The sequence below is a fragment of the Tachysurus fulvidraco genome, chromosome 1 (genome assembly GCF_022655615.1).
Source record: "Tachysurus fulvidraco isolate hzauxx_2018 chromosome 1, HZAU_PFXX_2.0, whole genome shotgun sequence".
Classification (NCBI taxonomy): domain Eukaryota; kingdom Metazoa; phylum Chordata; class Actinopteri; order Siluriformes; family Bagridae; genus Tachysurus; species Tachysurus fulvidraco.
In genome coordinates, this window is record NC_062518.1 from 6875065 (window position 1) to 6891331 (window position 16267).

General features: G+C 42.8%; 1 protein-coding gene across 16 annotated transcripts in view; it reads right to left on the minus strand.

Annotated features, from left to right (window-relative positions):
- Positions 1-6110: 6110 nt before the first annotated feature.
- Positions 6111-16267, minus strand: part of tle3b (TLE family member 3, transcriptional corepressor b) — a 52948-nt gene continuing 42791 nt past the window's right edge. For 10 of the 16 annotated variants that reach the window (XM_047808993.1, XM_027137171.2, XM_027137170.2 and 7 more), the window contains 12 exons: positions 14242-14358; positions 13926-13976; positions 13538-13690; positions 13090-13225; positions 12729-12889; positions 12411-12511; positions 11786-12035; positions 10228-10475; positions 9912-10059; positions 9439-9589; positions 9120-9196; positions 6111-7704 (listed from right to left, as the gene is read on the minus strand). In XM_047808993.1, coding sequence (XP_047664949.1) covers positions 7597-7704; positions 9120-9196; positions 9439-9589; positions 9912-10059; positions 10228-10475; positions 11786-12035; positions 12411-12511; positions 12729-12889; positions 13090-13225; positions 13538-13690; positions 13926-13976; positions 14242-14358 — 1701 coding nt within the window. In that variant the 3' untranslated portion in view covers positions 6111-7596. The remainder of the gene's footprint in view (positions 7705-9119; positions 9197-9438; positions 9590-9911; positions 10060-10227; positions 10476-11785; positions 12036-12410; positions 12512-12728; positions 12890-13089; positions 13226-13537; positions 13691-13925; positions 13977-14241; positions 14359-16267) is intronic. The other 6 variants (XM_027137173.2, XM_027137172.2, XM_027137176.2 and 3 more) reach the window with 1 other exon arrangement.

A 16267-nucleotide genomic window follows, 5' to 3' on the forward strand; every position in this document is an offset into this window, starting at 1 on the left:
GAGAGAGAGAGAGAGAGAGAGAGAGAGAGAGAGAGAGTCAGCAATGCAGGCACCCCAGCCTGAGTGCAAATGAGTTCAAGGACTACCTGTGACTTACTGAAGGAGCAATGAGACGGAGGGAAGGAAGAGACACAGAGGGAGACTTGTAAAGAAGTGAGAATGCTAGGGAAAGGAAAATAGCAGGGTGGAGGGAATGCAGAGACAAATAGAAAGAAAGCAGATGGATAAACAGTGTGATGCAAAAGAGCATTAGGCCCATGAGCTGATAGTGTGAGATTACAACACACACACACACACACACACACACACACACACACACACACACACACACACACACACACACACACACACACACACACACACTTACAGAAATGGCCACACCACAAGCAAGAAAATTGCCACCTCTAAACTACATGCTGACAATGCAGGCTCCGCCCATACGATGACAAACGTGCACTCACTGACACTAGGCCCAGGCCCAAGATAGAAGTGAGTGTATATTCAATTCACTCGTTTTTTCTTCATCTTTTCCTCATGGAGGTCTTCTGTGGCAAAATGCTAAGAAGGTTAGTATAGGCTTTTCTATCCTCGGCTTGTTCTTGTGACCTTCGAATGAATTCAGCCAAAGACATGTGAACCTAGATCTTAGTCGATCTCGTTCAATGGAGGAGCCTAATGGACCTCTGGGACAAGACACATCAACCCATGACTGGCCTCGTCACTTATTATATCCTACTGTTCCTCCTTGGCTGAGTTCAACACAGGGCCCCAGAAAGGACAAGACTCATCTCCTCTGGGTAATGGCCTGATACAGCTCTAACCAAGGGCTCCTGTAAGGTCCCTGAATCACGACAGATGATGATCACTCTGAACTCATACGTTCTGCCAAATTGTTAAGCTTATCACAATTTTAGGCAAAGCTAGTCCAGCAATCCTTCAGAGGGACCTCATTTTCACTGCAGCAACCATATTCATTCATTCATTTCCCTGGCAACAAGCCAAGGTTAGCTTAGAATTCTCTATCCTTAGCCAGAGATTCCAGCTCCTATTGGAAGTTCTCCAGACCTTTGCAAACCTGTGTGAAATAATCTCTTCTGTGAGTCCTTGGTCTGCTTCGGGGTCTGTCCAGACTAACACCCTAACTGGCTCCTCTTAATTCAGCTTGTGTCTCAGAGAGTAAGTCCAGCTTCCCTGCAAAGAAACCGCATATCTGCAGGCTGTACTGGCAACCTTAGTATCTCGGTCACTGCCCAGTGTTTGTGTGTTAATGTGTATGTGAGTTTCTGTCATGAGGAAGAGGACAGGATACAGGTTGAGTCAGCTAGTTCAGTGGTTTTAGCACAAAGCTGAGACAGCGGAATCTTACACTCGCTCTCGCTCTCTGTCTATCCTGCACGCACACACACACTCGCACAAACACACACACACACACACACACACACACACACACACACACACACACACACACACACACACACATGTACGTCTCAACTTCCCCTATCTGTCTTTTTAACAGCCTGACACCATGTTGGAATATATACTTATGACTCAAACCAGCAGTGCATGCATTCTCTCTCTCTCTCTCTCTCTCTCTCTCTCTCTCTCTCTCTCTCTCTCTCTCTCTCTCTCTCACTCTCTCTCTCTCTCTCTCTCAGAACATCAAACTTCATCACACGGAGGTAAAGATGACACACAAAGCCGCTCAATCATCTCCTTACTCAAGATAAATAAGCTATGTCCAAGGTTGTCTGCTAAACAAAAAATATGCAGAATCTTCAACAACATATTATGTCGATTCGAATCTAAACCAGAACGATGAATAAGGTTACGTACGTATGTTTATGTGACAAACTATAAAAAGCCTAAACATGCCACAGCGAAACAAACCGAATCAATTCGGTTTGTAATCAGACCCCAGCTGTCAAAATGTCTGCAATCCTCATGGCCAAGTCATGACTTTATCAAGACAGAGAAGAGCTCTTATTGTATACACCGTACATATAAGGACAGGCAAAGGTTTAAGGCACTTACATGACCTAATAAAAACAAATTAATACCAATAAACCTAGCAAAAATGTAGTAAATAAATCATATAGGAATTATTTCATCATAATGGTTGAGTGAACAGAGATCTGTCGGATCTCTATAACTCATTTTCCACCGTAAAATAATAAAAGTTTAATTCTGGTTAAGATGCATGCAAAAGAGAGACATAATCAAGTTCAATAGTAGTTTTGCACAGTAGAAAATGTGCCATGTGAAGGGATTTAGCCAAGCGGCCACAAGCGGCTATAGTTCATGTCATTATAAACCCATTCATGTGCACAGTAGTTAGACTTGAATCTCTAAAAGGATAACATTCACAAATGAGCTTCTTAACGGCATAATATCGCGCACCTACGTAATTACATTCAACGAACATTGCCTTTCAGTGTCTTTCGCATTAGTAAGAAAGCAATTTTTATACAAAATTGTACCGTAGAAAAGATGGATTCTCAAAACCAAAGATCAAACGTTTCCAGAAAGTTCTCAGTGAGCTCAATGCACAAACACTTCAGTGTTCTTCTCAGCATCGCTCCGACGTTTCCGGTTCTTTCACTACGCTCACAATAGCAGTACGTCTGCCATTCTGAGTGACAGTCGGTGCCTGTAAGAGCTCAGCAGATCAGGAAAATACAGATGGCCGAGCAAGATGGAGAAAGCTTTAAAATGGATTCTACATCACGCATATACTGGTGCACTATAATGCAGCACTATAACGCGATAGCTTATATAACCGTATGAACGATTTGGTAAAACTGGAAGGACACGTTGTTGTCTCGTCATATAGGTGGATGTAAACAGTGTTTGCGGAAACGTGCAAGATGCACTGTTTCATAACGGAAATGCGTCACAGCACAGAATTCAATGGACAACCTTTACAACGTTAATGCACAGGTTAACAAAAGTTTAAAACATAAAAACATCCTTTATATATATATATATATATATATATATATATATATATATATTGTTATGCAGCTTAGCAGCACTTCTCGGCTCATCTAAAAGGAAATCTTTACTAACGTGCCTCTTAATCCTAACCAAACAAGTTAGAACATGATACAGCTAATACGACTATTGTTCAACTCAATGTGAGAATCAAAATACTAAAAAACTACATAAAAAACCTCCCAGTAACATAATTGGTCCTTTCGTTCATTTTTTTTGGCGCCAGTCTGCTTGTTTTTTTTCCCCCTCCCTCAACGGCCTTTTATACAAGCGACCATTAAACACCGATTTGCGTCAGATGAAGGGGGCGTGTCCTTACCGTGATTGACATGTTTGGGGGCGTGGTGCAAACACAGTGTGTTCAGCAGACTTTTTTCCCCTCCATTCTTATACACTTGGTTTGATGTCATTGTTTTAGTTGTTTCATTTTTTTCTGTCACATTTGTAACAACAAGATACTTATATACTGATACTGATCTTTTTCGCCAGTCAAAACCGTGAGGGTTTTTTTTTTTTTTTTTTGCTAAAACTTATTGTGAGAACTCGTACATAAGGAATAAATCATTACAATGAATGCTGGTATAATAAAAAATGAAATAAAATGATAGGGTTAGTGTTATTGACCCAGAATGTGTACTATGTTCCTATTACAGTTTATCCCTGTGTTTTATACCACTTATACCATATTTTTTTCCACAAATAAATAAATAAATAAATAAAATTAATGCCGGTATGCTTTTTATCCATTTATAGTTACATTACTATTTAAAAGTTAATAATAAAACAAAACAAAAAAATAAATAAAATAAAGCTCTCTGTCCTGAAGACGGTCTCATGTCACAACGTTTACAACTTTGGAAGCACGGACACTGGAGACTCCTTAATCTCGAAGTCAAAGCAGCATCTCCTTACAGAAAGTGTCGCCACATCAACAACCACACGTTTTTTCTGTTACAGTTGAACAGCATATATATTATTAGGCTTAGCTTGTGTTGCATCCGCTACACGAACCCCTGTGTATATAGAAATGATAGCATTATAAGCACATTAATATATCCCTGTTTATTAATCGATAACTTCAGTCCAATCAGAATCAAGTCAGAACTAGTGGTCCACTTAGATCCGAAAAGCTGAGGTCCGTCCCGAGACCCGAGCGGGTTCGGGTCTAAAAGTTTCACGTGTGCCTCGGACACGGGTCGGGTATAATAATAGCGGCATCGGGTCTCTGGTAATTTAAAATAAATGTGTTTTTACCGAACGGACCCGAGAAGACCTGAACTACTGTATCTCGCGTGTGTGCATCGACTACAGTCCTTTTCCAACCGCTCCTCTGTTTGCCAAGACCGCTTGCGACATGTGGCAGGTGACATGTGGCTGGCGGTAAGCTAATTTTCATTGAAACAGACCTGTCAACTAATTTTGAATCCACTCTGTAGCGGTTACTTTAGTGTAGAGTTATGCAACATTCGGGTCAAAAAAAAATTGACAACCGGTCGGGTCGGACTCGGGTCTAATTTTTTCGGGTTTGTCTCGGGTCGGGTCTTTCTTTAAAAAAATAAAAATAAATTATGCACATCGGGTTCGGGTAAAAAGTGATCCGGGTCACTTCGGGTCGGGTACATTTCTTTAGACCCGAGAAGACCTCTAGTCGGAAACTTCTGTCCAATCAGAATCAAGTCAGAACCTTCTGTCCAATCAGAATTAACTGCCTTGTAATAATCCTGTGTATGTTTACACAGGTAATATTGTACACATGTAATATCCATGTGTATATATATATATATATACACATGGATATATACGTATATATATATATATCCACGTATATATATATATATATATATATATATATATATATATATATATATATATATATATATATATATATATGCATACGTGTATATTATATATATATATATACACACACACACACACACATACATACAAACAGTACAGACCAAAAGTTTGGACACACCATCTTTTCAACAGGACAATGAGCCCAAACACACCTTCAGGCTGTGTAAGGGCTATTTGACCATGAAGGAGAGTGATGGGGTGCTGCACCAGATGACCTGGTCTCCACAGTCACCGGACCTGAACCCGATCGAGATGGTTTGGGGTGAGCTGGACCGCAGAGTGAAGGCAAAAGGGCCAACAAGTGCTAAGCATCTCTGGGAACTCCTTCAAGACTGTTGGAAGACCATTTCAGGTGACGACCTCTTGAAGCTCACCAAGAGAATGCCAAGAGTGTGCAAAGCAGTAATCAAAGCAAAAGGTGGCGACTTTGAAGAACCTAGAATATGACATATTTTCAGTTGTTTCACACTTTTTTGTTGTGTACGTATATAATTCCACACGTGTTAATTCATAGTTTTGATGCCTTCAGTGTGAATCTACAATTTTCATAGTCATGAAAATAAAGAAAACTCTTTGAATGAGAAGGGGTGTCCAAATTTTTGGTCTGTACCGTATACACATACATATATACACATACATATATATATACATATATATATATACACATACATATACATTTTTAATTGTCTCTGTTAATGTTTGTTCATGCAGTAAAGTGAAATAAGTGAGTAGGGCCTTGAATATGTTTCACCAATTGGGCTTTAATAGGGTCTGTTAAAGAATTAACACTTATGCACTATGGGGAAAAAATCATTAATTAAACAGTTTAAAAAAGGAATCAAACAAAATGATAATGTGGCTAATGAGAAGTTACAACTCACAGCTTTCAGCACAACACACTTACTGTTAGTCGGAAAATTAGGCTTTGCTTGTTTTATTTACCGACGCGACCCATTTAACTGCTCAATCATACATTTTCCACATGATTTGTCTTTACAGTGTTTATTTATAAACTACAAGTCTGATTAGACTCCTCTCATTTCAGCCGCTCACGCAGTTTAAACAAGCTAACGGTTATTTGTTTACCGCGATTAGATTTCGTGTCCTCAAAACCTTACTGCAAATAAACATTTCCGTGGTGGAATTGAGAGATTAATGATCTGTTATGACATCCTGGTGCATTAATTCATTTTTAATGCGCACAGGAGAGAAATAAGCTTAATAGTTCGTGTGTACATTGTTCAGGACGAGTGTCGAGAGGATTTTTATTCTTCTTTTTAGATTTTATTGAATTTATAACAGTGTTGACAAAGATTGCTACACAGTTTGGTGTGAAGTAAAGGCCAATAAAAATAAAGAAAAAAAACAAAAAACAAACAAAAATAAAAAGACAGACATGACAACCCATTGCTGCTTCCACAGTAGTGCAAATACACACCAATCTGAATGGCTTGGATCACATTACAGAAGTTCCCCTATCCGTTAAACACACTCCCACACAAAGCAGCATGCTTCAGCCCATCATCACGGTCAAGAGCAGGTTGTGAAAACACTCATGATCCTGCGCTCTTCACAAAGGAACCCGCTCGATCAGAGCAGCCGCAGCTTTTTCTTCATTGTGTGTGTGAAATAACAAATGAACCCGTTTTCAACTGTTGGTGAAGGTGAGTGACTAACAAGCAAAGCGCATGTCCATCATAGCAAATTACCTGCCCAAGCCCCACCCACCCACCCTCCCTCCCCTCCAGCCTTTTCCAAAAAAAAAAAAAAACTATCAACGAGACATCACTTGAGGACAAAGGAACAGACAATCAGTACAGTTAGTTAACTGTCCAAGTTTAATATTGGTTTTAATTTACAAACATCTCCCCACGTTCCTCTGGGTGCTCTCCAGAACTTGCCAGAGTCTAACGCTACTTGGCATTGTCCATGAAACTGCCATCCGCAACGTCCAAAACCCATCATCCGTAGCTGCTGGCATCACGTTAACATCCAAACCCAGTCGGCGAAGCTTTTAAAAAGGTCCTTGTTCAACGCCGTATCCACCCAGAAGTGGGTCATTAATTGCCGACCCAGAAAGTCCGCTCACAAAAAAGAAACAGAACAAAGAAAAAAAAAAAAAAAAGGCAAAATCCACCTTTAAAAAAAAAAAAAAAAAAGTAGGTCCTAATCTACGATTTTATCAAGCATCGAGGACATGAGGACAAAGAAACCCATCACAAGTATACCAGGACAAGGAAATATATATATGTACATATAATCATATATATTTATAAAATGTTTTTATTACTCCATATATACACTTTTCACAAGTCGTCCAGGGAGCGGGAGGCTAAAAGTGAAGCGCTGCTTCACGTTGCATCACAGATCGGTTGCTTTTCGTCAAAACAAAGCAGGAAAATAAATGACTAATGACTCAAGGAATAGGCGCACACACCTGGAGAATCTCATGACCAGAGCGAAGGGAAAAGGCAAGACAATATGTACTGCTTTAGTGCCATCCGTGAGCGGTCCTCAGATTAGTTGAGCGGTCGCTTCAAAAGGTCCTGTAGCCGACCAGTCCGGGATCACAAAACAAACCAAAAATAAAACCATACATATTAATTCCCAGGTGAAATAGAACCAGAATGGTTTCCTATCTTGAAGGACTTTGGAGGACGGGTAAGGGATCAGTCAGATTCCACTGTTAATGAGCCTGAAAAAAAGCTCTGGTCGCAGGTCCTTGGATTTAGTCGATCGCTCCTAGATCTAGTAAATGACTTCATAGACTGTTGCCTTCTTGTCACCGGATCCCGTCACGATGTATTTGTCGTCAGCAGAGATGTCGCAGCTCAGGACAGATGAGGACTCCTTTGACTGTTAAAAGAAATGGAGAATAAAACGTCACTATCCCCATGATCAAAAAAAAAAAAAAGGCGTCCACCGACGCTGCCTTAGCCAGATTTTATTTCAGCTCACGTTCATTACTTTATAGCGTTAAGAGCGTATAGTGTATAGAGCATGCCATGGCATACCGTTAGAGAATTTATATAATAATGTAGGGCTGGGCGATAAAACGATAACGATATGTATTGCGATAGACACGTGATCGATATAAATAAAAAATGTGTTCGATAAAACGTTCGATATTTTTTATTCTTTGTCGGAAGAAAGCAGAGGTTGCGAAGCAAGTTTAGTTGCATTAACACAAAGGCACTCACACTGGTAACCTAGCAACGTAGGGAGTGACAGGCTAACTGCCAATCGTGTAACAGTATCAAGTTTGGTTGCGCCATATCGTTGTCTCGTGCTGGTCTGCTGGATTCCTCTTCAGTAATTTATCGAGTAGAATAAACTTGAGTTACTTTTTCATATTTCTGTAATGTAATATATTTTTCTCCTGGTCCTTATTTTAAATGGGTCATAAAAAAATATCACTAATTATCGATATCGACCGATATGAAACACTGATATCGTGATCCAGTTTTCAGCCATATCGCTCAGCCCTACAATAATGCCTAAATATTTGTGTTATTGTTAAAGAATCGGTCACATGTCCCAAAGTGTTTGCTTCGTTTTGTACTGCGGCATTTTGCTTACAATTAAAAACGTTATTCCGTCAGAATAATTATGAACTTCTTAACCGTTTACGTTTGTGTTGAATGTCAACACATCCAGTTAGTCCTGATTATCGTCCGTTCTAAAAGTCATGCCCTCGTCCGTGTCTCTCTCCTTCCTCTCCTGAAGTTGATAAACGATTTTTGTCTTAAAAACCTAAACCTACAGCCGAACCTCGAACCGTTCCAAAGCGCCGACGCTGGACGCTTTGTGTGTTGAATCAGTTTATGTAATCATGTGCTATAAATTCATTGTTACTATAGAAACAAACAATAACGTATAAGAGAGAGAGTGCGGACATAAATCTGTGATGTGTCTGCAATACTGTCAAAGCTGCTGTTAATCACTAGACCAATGAAGCTTGAGAGTGGAACAGCGCTGATATTCTGAACAATAACGATACCAAAACTCTTCCTCTTTTTGTTTCTCGATATAGAAGCTTCTGTTCTTGTCATTACTGAAAACGGAACAGTGTTTCAAAAGCTCACAATGGCTACGAAAATTCTTCAACCTCCTGCTTCGTCACCATGTACGCTCTTCCCAGTCAGGGAGTTAAAAGCTTTGAAATTACCATCGCTGCCTGCATGGCTTCTGCTAAAAAACACATCAATCTCGGTCCCATCGGGGCCGCACTGTAATGCGAATAAGAGCGAGTCGGTTATTGAGTCACGTACCTGGAAAATGCTGGCGCCGTACGGCGTCCTCCAGGCATTCAGCAGATTGTCCTTCCCTGTGCTCACAAACCATTTACCTTCAGAGCGGAAACATCAAGAGTTAGTGCGGGGAGGGAGAACACACGCATACACTCTCGCTGCTCTGAAAGGAAACACTCAGATGGCCAAGGACAGAAGCAAGGTGATGGAGGCATTTTCATTCAAAGCACCTGCTTCTGTTTTGTGTGGGAAAAGCCGACCAGAGCGGCTTTGTGCATGCAAAAAAAAAAAAAACTGAAGAAATGCTTTAAGGAAAAAGGGGTTCAATCAGATGACTTACCGCAGTAGGCGAATTTGAGGGAGAGCACACAGCTCTCATGCAGGTGTAGCTGGTATTTGTCTGGTTTGGTGTGGTGGAGAACCTCCACGTTGCTGCTTTCCATCCCTACAGCCAACCACTCACCGGTCGGACAGTAGCCCAGAGAGAAGATCTGAAAAAGAAAGGTGGTTGTTCTCACACACTGCAGGGCATACGATCACGCTCAGGGTACGACGTTTCAAGCTACAGAATTACCTTAAACAATGCAAAGAGATTACGGCGTCTAAACCACGTCTATGGTAGGCCAGACAGGCTATTATTGTACTTTATGAAAGAAAGGAAATGTCTTGGATATGAGGAAATGCCTCTCTAGTGAATAGTAGAAGTCTGGCTTTGCGAGTAAGATGATGAAGGAAGCGTGGTTTGCTCCCAGTAGTCAGTCATGTCATATTACGTCATGGTTACACGTGTATGTAGGGGTTTATGCGCCTTACCTGTGAGGTGAAGTCGTGCTGCTGGAGCTGTCGTCCCTCTCTCAGGTCCCAGGAGCGGACGGTGTTGTCCAGACCACCCGTCCACAGCTTGGTGCCGTCGTGAGAGATGTCTATACAGCTTGCACCATCTGTGTGACCCTGGAACTGCCTGCAGAATCAGCAGCAACACAAAATTATTACTAAACTGTGCAACCTGAATACAGGTGAGCTGGACACGCACAAGTGCAGACACACGCGCAGTCACGCACGCACACGTGTAGACAGACAGAAAGGCACAGACAGACAGAAAGGCACAGACATACACAGCTGTGCTCACCTGACTAGGGTCTGGTTGTGTAAGTCCCACACGGCGATATTTCCGTCGCTGCAGCAGGAGAAGCAGACCTTGGCGTCAGGGCTGATGGCCAGAGCGTAGCAGGCCGGGGCTGATGAGGTCAGTTCTGCCTTGATGCGTGGTGTCTGAGAGGCCAAGTCCCAAATGGTCAGAGTGCTGGCCTCACCACCCACGATCAGTGTGCGGCCGTCTGGGAGCAGCTTACACGAGCGAATGTAATTATCTCTGTTCTAAAGATGGCAAGACAGACAGAGAAAGAGAGAGAGAGAGAGAGAACAATGCGAGTCAAAAAGTGGTAGTTTATAAAAGAGCAATTGTTCAAGTACCCTAAGGAAATTTCTTCTTGAATATTCCGAGAACACCATGTAATCTAATGTAATTTTCCCCGCCCAGTCTTTTGTAACGCGTCTCCTTCTCGACTCCCTGTAATAATCGCTGCTTTTGAGGAGGCGAAAACAAAATGCCAGAGTTTTGAACGAGCGAGCAGCCTTTCTCTCCCCAGCCTTTTCCATTCAGTGTGGTGATTATGAAGGTTATTGGAGAAGGAGAAAAGGTAGATAAGAGCTTGCAGCTGAGTGCAATGCATGTAAGTGGGGGTGGTGTGTGCTCGTGTGTGTATCTGGGTGGGGTGGGGGGGTGGGGGGGGATCCTATAAAAGGTTTCGAGTTAGACTTCTAGAGAGGATGCAGCACATTTTCAGATTAACAACAGAAGCCTGGATCAGTCGTGGGGCAGATCGATAGCCGGGAGCTTTCAGACAAATTAAATCACTTTATGATAGGACAGCGTGGATGTGATGAGCTGTTCAGTGGCTTTCATCCCCCCCAATTCTCTCTTCTATGGAGAAACACTTTTACATGCCAGAATACTTTGTCCACTGAAAAATAGTCAATAAACTTCATGAACCATAATGCAATATTCATTTTGGGAAGATTTTCCCCAGGATCAATTTTACAATGTTTAACGTTTAAAAGATTATCGACAGCCATTTGTTTCATGTCTATAGATAAAGCCGTCGCTTCCTGTGCTAGCAAAGTGTACAGCATGATTAATATCCCAAGGCTGAGTATAGAAACTGATATTAAACAAATTATTATTAATAGTATTAATAATAATAACAATAATACTACTGATTATTGTTATTATTATTATTATTGTTGTTATTATCATCATCATTATCATCATTATCAGCTAAACAGGCATGATATTCTACTGAGCATGTTTGCTTGACAGCTCTCTATTTAAATCTCCCAGCCTGTTATGCCAATAAACATGATGGTAAAGAACTTACTAAGATTGTTCAGCCCTAGAGGTACAAAACCAATGATTATGGTTTACAAATGAGGAATTGTAAAAGTGTCACAGAAGTCTATGCACGTTAGGCCAGCTTTCTCCCACAGGTTTGCATAAATGTGGTTTAAAAAAAAACACACATGTAGATGGGACAAGCAACATAATGCTTTGGACATTACATGATGCTTATATCTTAGATCATCTCATATAGTGACATGTAGCTAAGGCCAAAGCCCCAGGTCTTTACCAGGCAGTCCAGTTGGGAAACAGGGCTCTTGCTGCCAGGCTGGCTGATGTCCCAGATCTTGACACACCCCTTGCCACCAGTGTAAACGTGGCGTGTGGGGTTGCTGATGGTTACGGCGCAGACCACTTCGCCATGGCTCAGCGTGTTAATCTGGCGTGCGTGGCGTGGGATGCCCGGGCCGATCAGTGCATCTGGAGGAAAAGGGACGGGCTGCATCTGACCGTCTGCACTGACGTGAAATGAGTACGCTCTGTTTGGGGGAAGAAAAAAAAAGAAGGAATTGAAGGGGCAAAAAAAAAAAAAAACACAAAAGTTTGCATGTAGCTTGCATTCAGTCTTAGGAACATGGGAATAGTTCAGTACAAAACAAAAAAATCTAAATAAATTGTATACTTTTCCCATTTATCCCCCAATCTAGTAACCAAGTGTCCAATACTAGCTCCTTAAATTTTGCTTGGCAGCTATAAAAGCTAGTGTTAGCTATTACAAGCAAATGCTATGCAACCCTCTAGGCTCCGTCTTTGAATGTCTGCAGGTAGCGCATGGTCTAGGACAACCTCTGCAAGTCACCCTCAACCACCTATTTACATATCCACAACAAAACATCAACAGGCTAAGCACTCACGGTTTTCCTCCAGAGATCGACGTCAGGCTGGCTGGGAGACCTGGAGCCCGCATGTGAGGATGTGGATCAAATCCAGCCTGTAAAAACAAACATGTGCACGACTGAATAACACAAAACAGCATACCACAGCTAGTATCTGCACTCTTCAGTCTTCTCTTCACTGTAGGAAGGCTTGTGAAAACACGCAGCCACTTTTCTGCCTTAAGCCCGTCACACCCAGTTCAAAGGATCAAGTCGAGCAGCACGCATGCAAAGGTGATATTTAAAGGGAGATTATGTGCCTGGGAAAGACAGGTGCTGAGAGGAGAGGGATCTCACCATGGGTGGTCGGCCGTAAGCTGCCGCTGTGGCCGCTGCGCTCATCTGAGGGGAGATAAGACCGTAGACGCCGGTGCTGGAGAGAGAGCCGTTCATCTCTGGGTGATGACCCATCATTGCGAACGGAGCGGCGTAGGACAGAGGAGTCCGCAGTGCAGGAGCTGCACACACATTTTAATAGTCATTTGGTTTGCCACAGATGCCAGAGTATAATTAGGTGACTTTGCATAACAAAGTTTAAGTGAGGCATATAGCACATTCATCACTGGCTCTGTATAACAATTTGTTTCAAAAATTATCATAGTGTCACAATATATATGTGTGTGTATCTGAATGTGTGTGTGTGTGTGTGTGTTCTTACCCAACACTTCCATGCCCAGGGGTTTGGGCCCTGGGATGGGTCTGAGTCCTGGGGTGCTGCTGGTTCCTGGGGTGGGTGCGTCATTGCGTGGAGTTGGAGTGTTGGACTTCAGGCCTGGCGTTGAGGATTTATCGTTCTAAACAAGTCGGGAAACGAGAATTACAAAGCAGCAAAGCGCAAAAGCGCAAATCCAGAGACGATCAGAGAGCTCTTTTTCTAATCCAATCAAATCCTGACAGCTTATTATAATCTGCATTAAACAGAAGCTCCTGCACCATCTGAACAGGAAGGAGAAATAGGAAAAGCTGCTTTATCTTTGCACGTCTCTTTTAATCGATTTACTCAACTGGTGTATATGCATAGGACCAGTGAGGCTGTTCTGTCTGTGATGTCACCTCAATAACACCGAGGTGGAGGATGTGGATGGGGGTCAGTGCTCAGCTCTTACATGAGGGTGATCCTTGGCTTTGGAGGATGGCGTGCTCCCAGATGAAGCCACAGAGGCTGGACTGTTTGGGGCGTCTTTCTTCAGCACGTGCGCTTTGTCCAAGCCGTTCTCTGGGGGCGAGTGAGAGGGGCTGCCCCTCGGAGTGGGCGGGTCCTGCAGAGAGGTTGACCGACATGGAAATTTAACTGACTGTGTTCAGTAAAGCTTTAGTCATTTACTCTGTCCAGTTCGTTCACCTCTTTATCTGTAATCATGGCTCAAACTGAACAGCTTCTAAAGCTGGCGGTGGTAATTGACTGCACTACAGAACATTCATGGAGGTGGTGATGTAGGAAAATAAAAACATGCTTCAAAATTAAGCAGGGCTTTAAACTGATGCAAAAGCTACCTCATTGGACACGTCAACCACCAGGTCGTCGCTTTTGTCTCCGTCGCTGTCCTAGAGCAGAAAACACAAAGCTTTATTACACAGAAACTGAATCGAGGAAACAAATTCATGCAAAAGCACAAAGTATCTGGGAGGAAAAAAAAAGAAATATTAGAAACACACGACCATTTGATTAATAGTACGAGTGATTACGGTGAAAGTAAATACACTGGATGTTGGTGCTCTTATTTTATTTTATTTTTATTACAGAGTTTCAGGAACCACAAAGAGTTTTTGTCTAATTCCAAAAACGTGTTATTGAAAGCGACACACGTACATATCTTAAGTTGTCCTTCGGCTCCATTTTGCGTTTCTTTGGATCCAAGCTGTAGTCAGACGAAGCCCTGTGTTTCTCGCTGGCCCTCAGGCTGTCCGAAGGAGACACGGAGTTATTCTGCAGAGACAAGGATGCAGAAGCCGATCAGAATGTTTAGTAGAAATGACTTAAACACAAATGTTATTACAGTGGACAGTCAGAGCTTCCTGCATTAGAGCTACACTTTGTCTTTCAATGAAATTTTGGTTTGGGGAGAAGAAGAAAAAAAAAAATACAAAGTACTAAACCTGGGCAACATGGAAATATGATACTCCTGTGATTACTGAGGACATCAACAAACCCTCTGAGAAAAGTGTCACATATTATAATGTGCTATAACCATTTCTAGATAGAATACGGTGGAAAATAAAGCTAAAATCAGGTACAGCTGTACAACGATCAGAGCTGCACATTCTGCTCAATCAGTCAAAAGTGAACCTTGCTTGAGCTCACACCATGTTTCGTTATTTCTCTTTTGTCTTGTTTATAATTAGTCAAGCGTCATTACATCATAATTTGACCCTATTGCCCCACCCTACTGTGCATTAGTTACAGTTATCATGTAACGATATCTCGCAAAAATAAAACAAAGTAACTGTGAACTATCAGAGAAAACGTGCGACTACCAAGAGTGTGTGTGTGTGTGTGTGTGTGTGTGTGTGTAAATCCAGCCCTTGTGGAAAGTAAACACTGCTGGAGCAGAGGGTTAAGCTCCATGCCGTGTTACATCAGCGCTGGACTGGCAGCCAGAGAGAAGCTCAGAGGCGTCCGGACCCACTGAAGCAAAGCAGGCTGGACAGCTGAACAAACTCGGGGCTGAAGACAGGAGTGGGTCGAGGGGCACTACACTTCAAATGCTTTGCGCCAACCCTACAGGCATGCTGCCTCGCCCAGTCACAACACGCCAAGTGGACAGCCGAGCAGGAGGGAAGTGATCCTGACAGCACGGATACGGCAGCATGATGGGATGGAGGAAGGGAGGAGGGGCAACGGAGCGAAACGTAAACAAGCTGACCAAAATCAACAGCCTCCCTCCCTGAGAGTTAACCAGGCAGAGGACAGCTTGTTTTCCTCTCCTTCTGTATCCCCCAAGCCAAACACAAGCCAACAGTTAACCTCTCTCTACATTTAGCAGCGCTGAACAGAGACACAGCAGGAGAGAGAGAGAGCGAGAGAGAGAGAGTTCATCTTACCCAGGCTGCTTGGTCTTCTGCCAAGACCACTCACTCGCTTTATTGCTCTTGGTGGGTTTCCACCACAGAAAAAGACAGGAAAGGAGGAAGGAAGACAAAGTGGGTGTGCAGGGAGGAGGAAACTGAATGAGGTACTTAGAGACTGGCTGTGTGTGTGTGTGTGTGTGTGTGTGTGTGTGTGTGTGTGTGCGCGCACACGAGAGAGTCTGTGAGTCAGAGACAGAGAGCAAGAGAGAGAGAGATGGCACAACAGAAAGGCTTAGTAAAGAATCAAAACTATAAAACGAATGAAAACCAAAAAGAAAGAAATTGGCAGCCATGTTGGCTGGGCACTGAGTGCCAGTAGCTGTGGGCATGCCTGAGCAGGATGGCGTCCTCCCCAAAACCAGAGAGAGGCACTGCCAGGGCACACATGCCAAGCCCAGGCTCTCACTAGGCCCTATTCATCCAGAAAGAGTGAGTGACACAGAGAGAGAGAGAGAGAGAGAGAGAGAGAGAGATGAAAAGAAGGATGTGGTCAGGCTATGGGAAGTGTCCTCCAGACAGAATGCTCCTCCCACCTGGAGATGAAACAAAGAGATGCCAGACACTGGTGCCAGGCGAATCCTGTGGCCCGGCCATGCCACACCACACCTCAATGTAGCCTTTGTCAGTGCAAGTCTACGCTGCTTGTCTCGATCTCATCTTAATCCAAAAATAATAAATAAATCTAGACAGCACTGACAACATGACACGACAGGGAGGAGGCACTGTGTGTGTGTGTGTGTGTGTGTGTGTGTGTGTGTGTGTGTGTC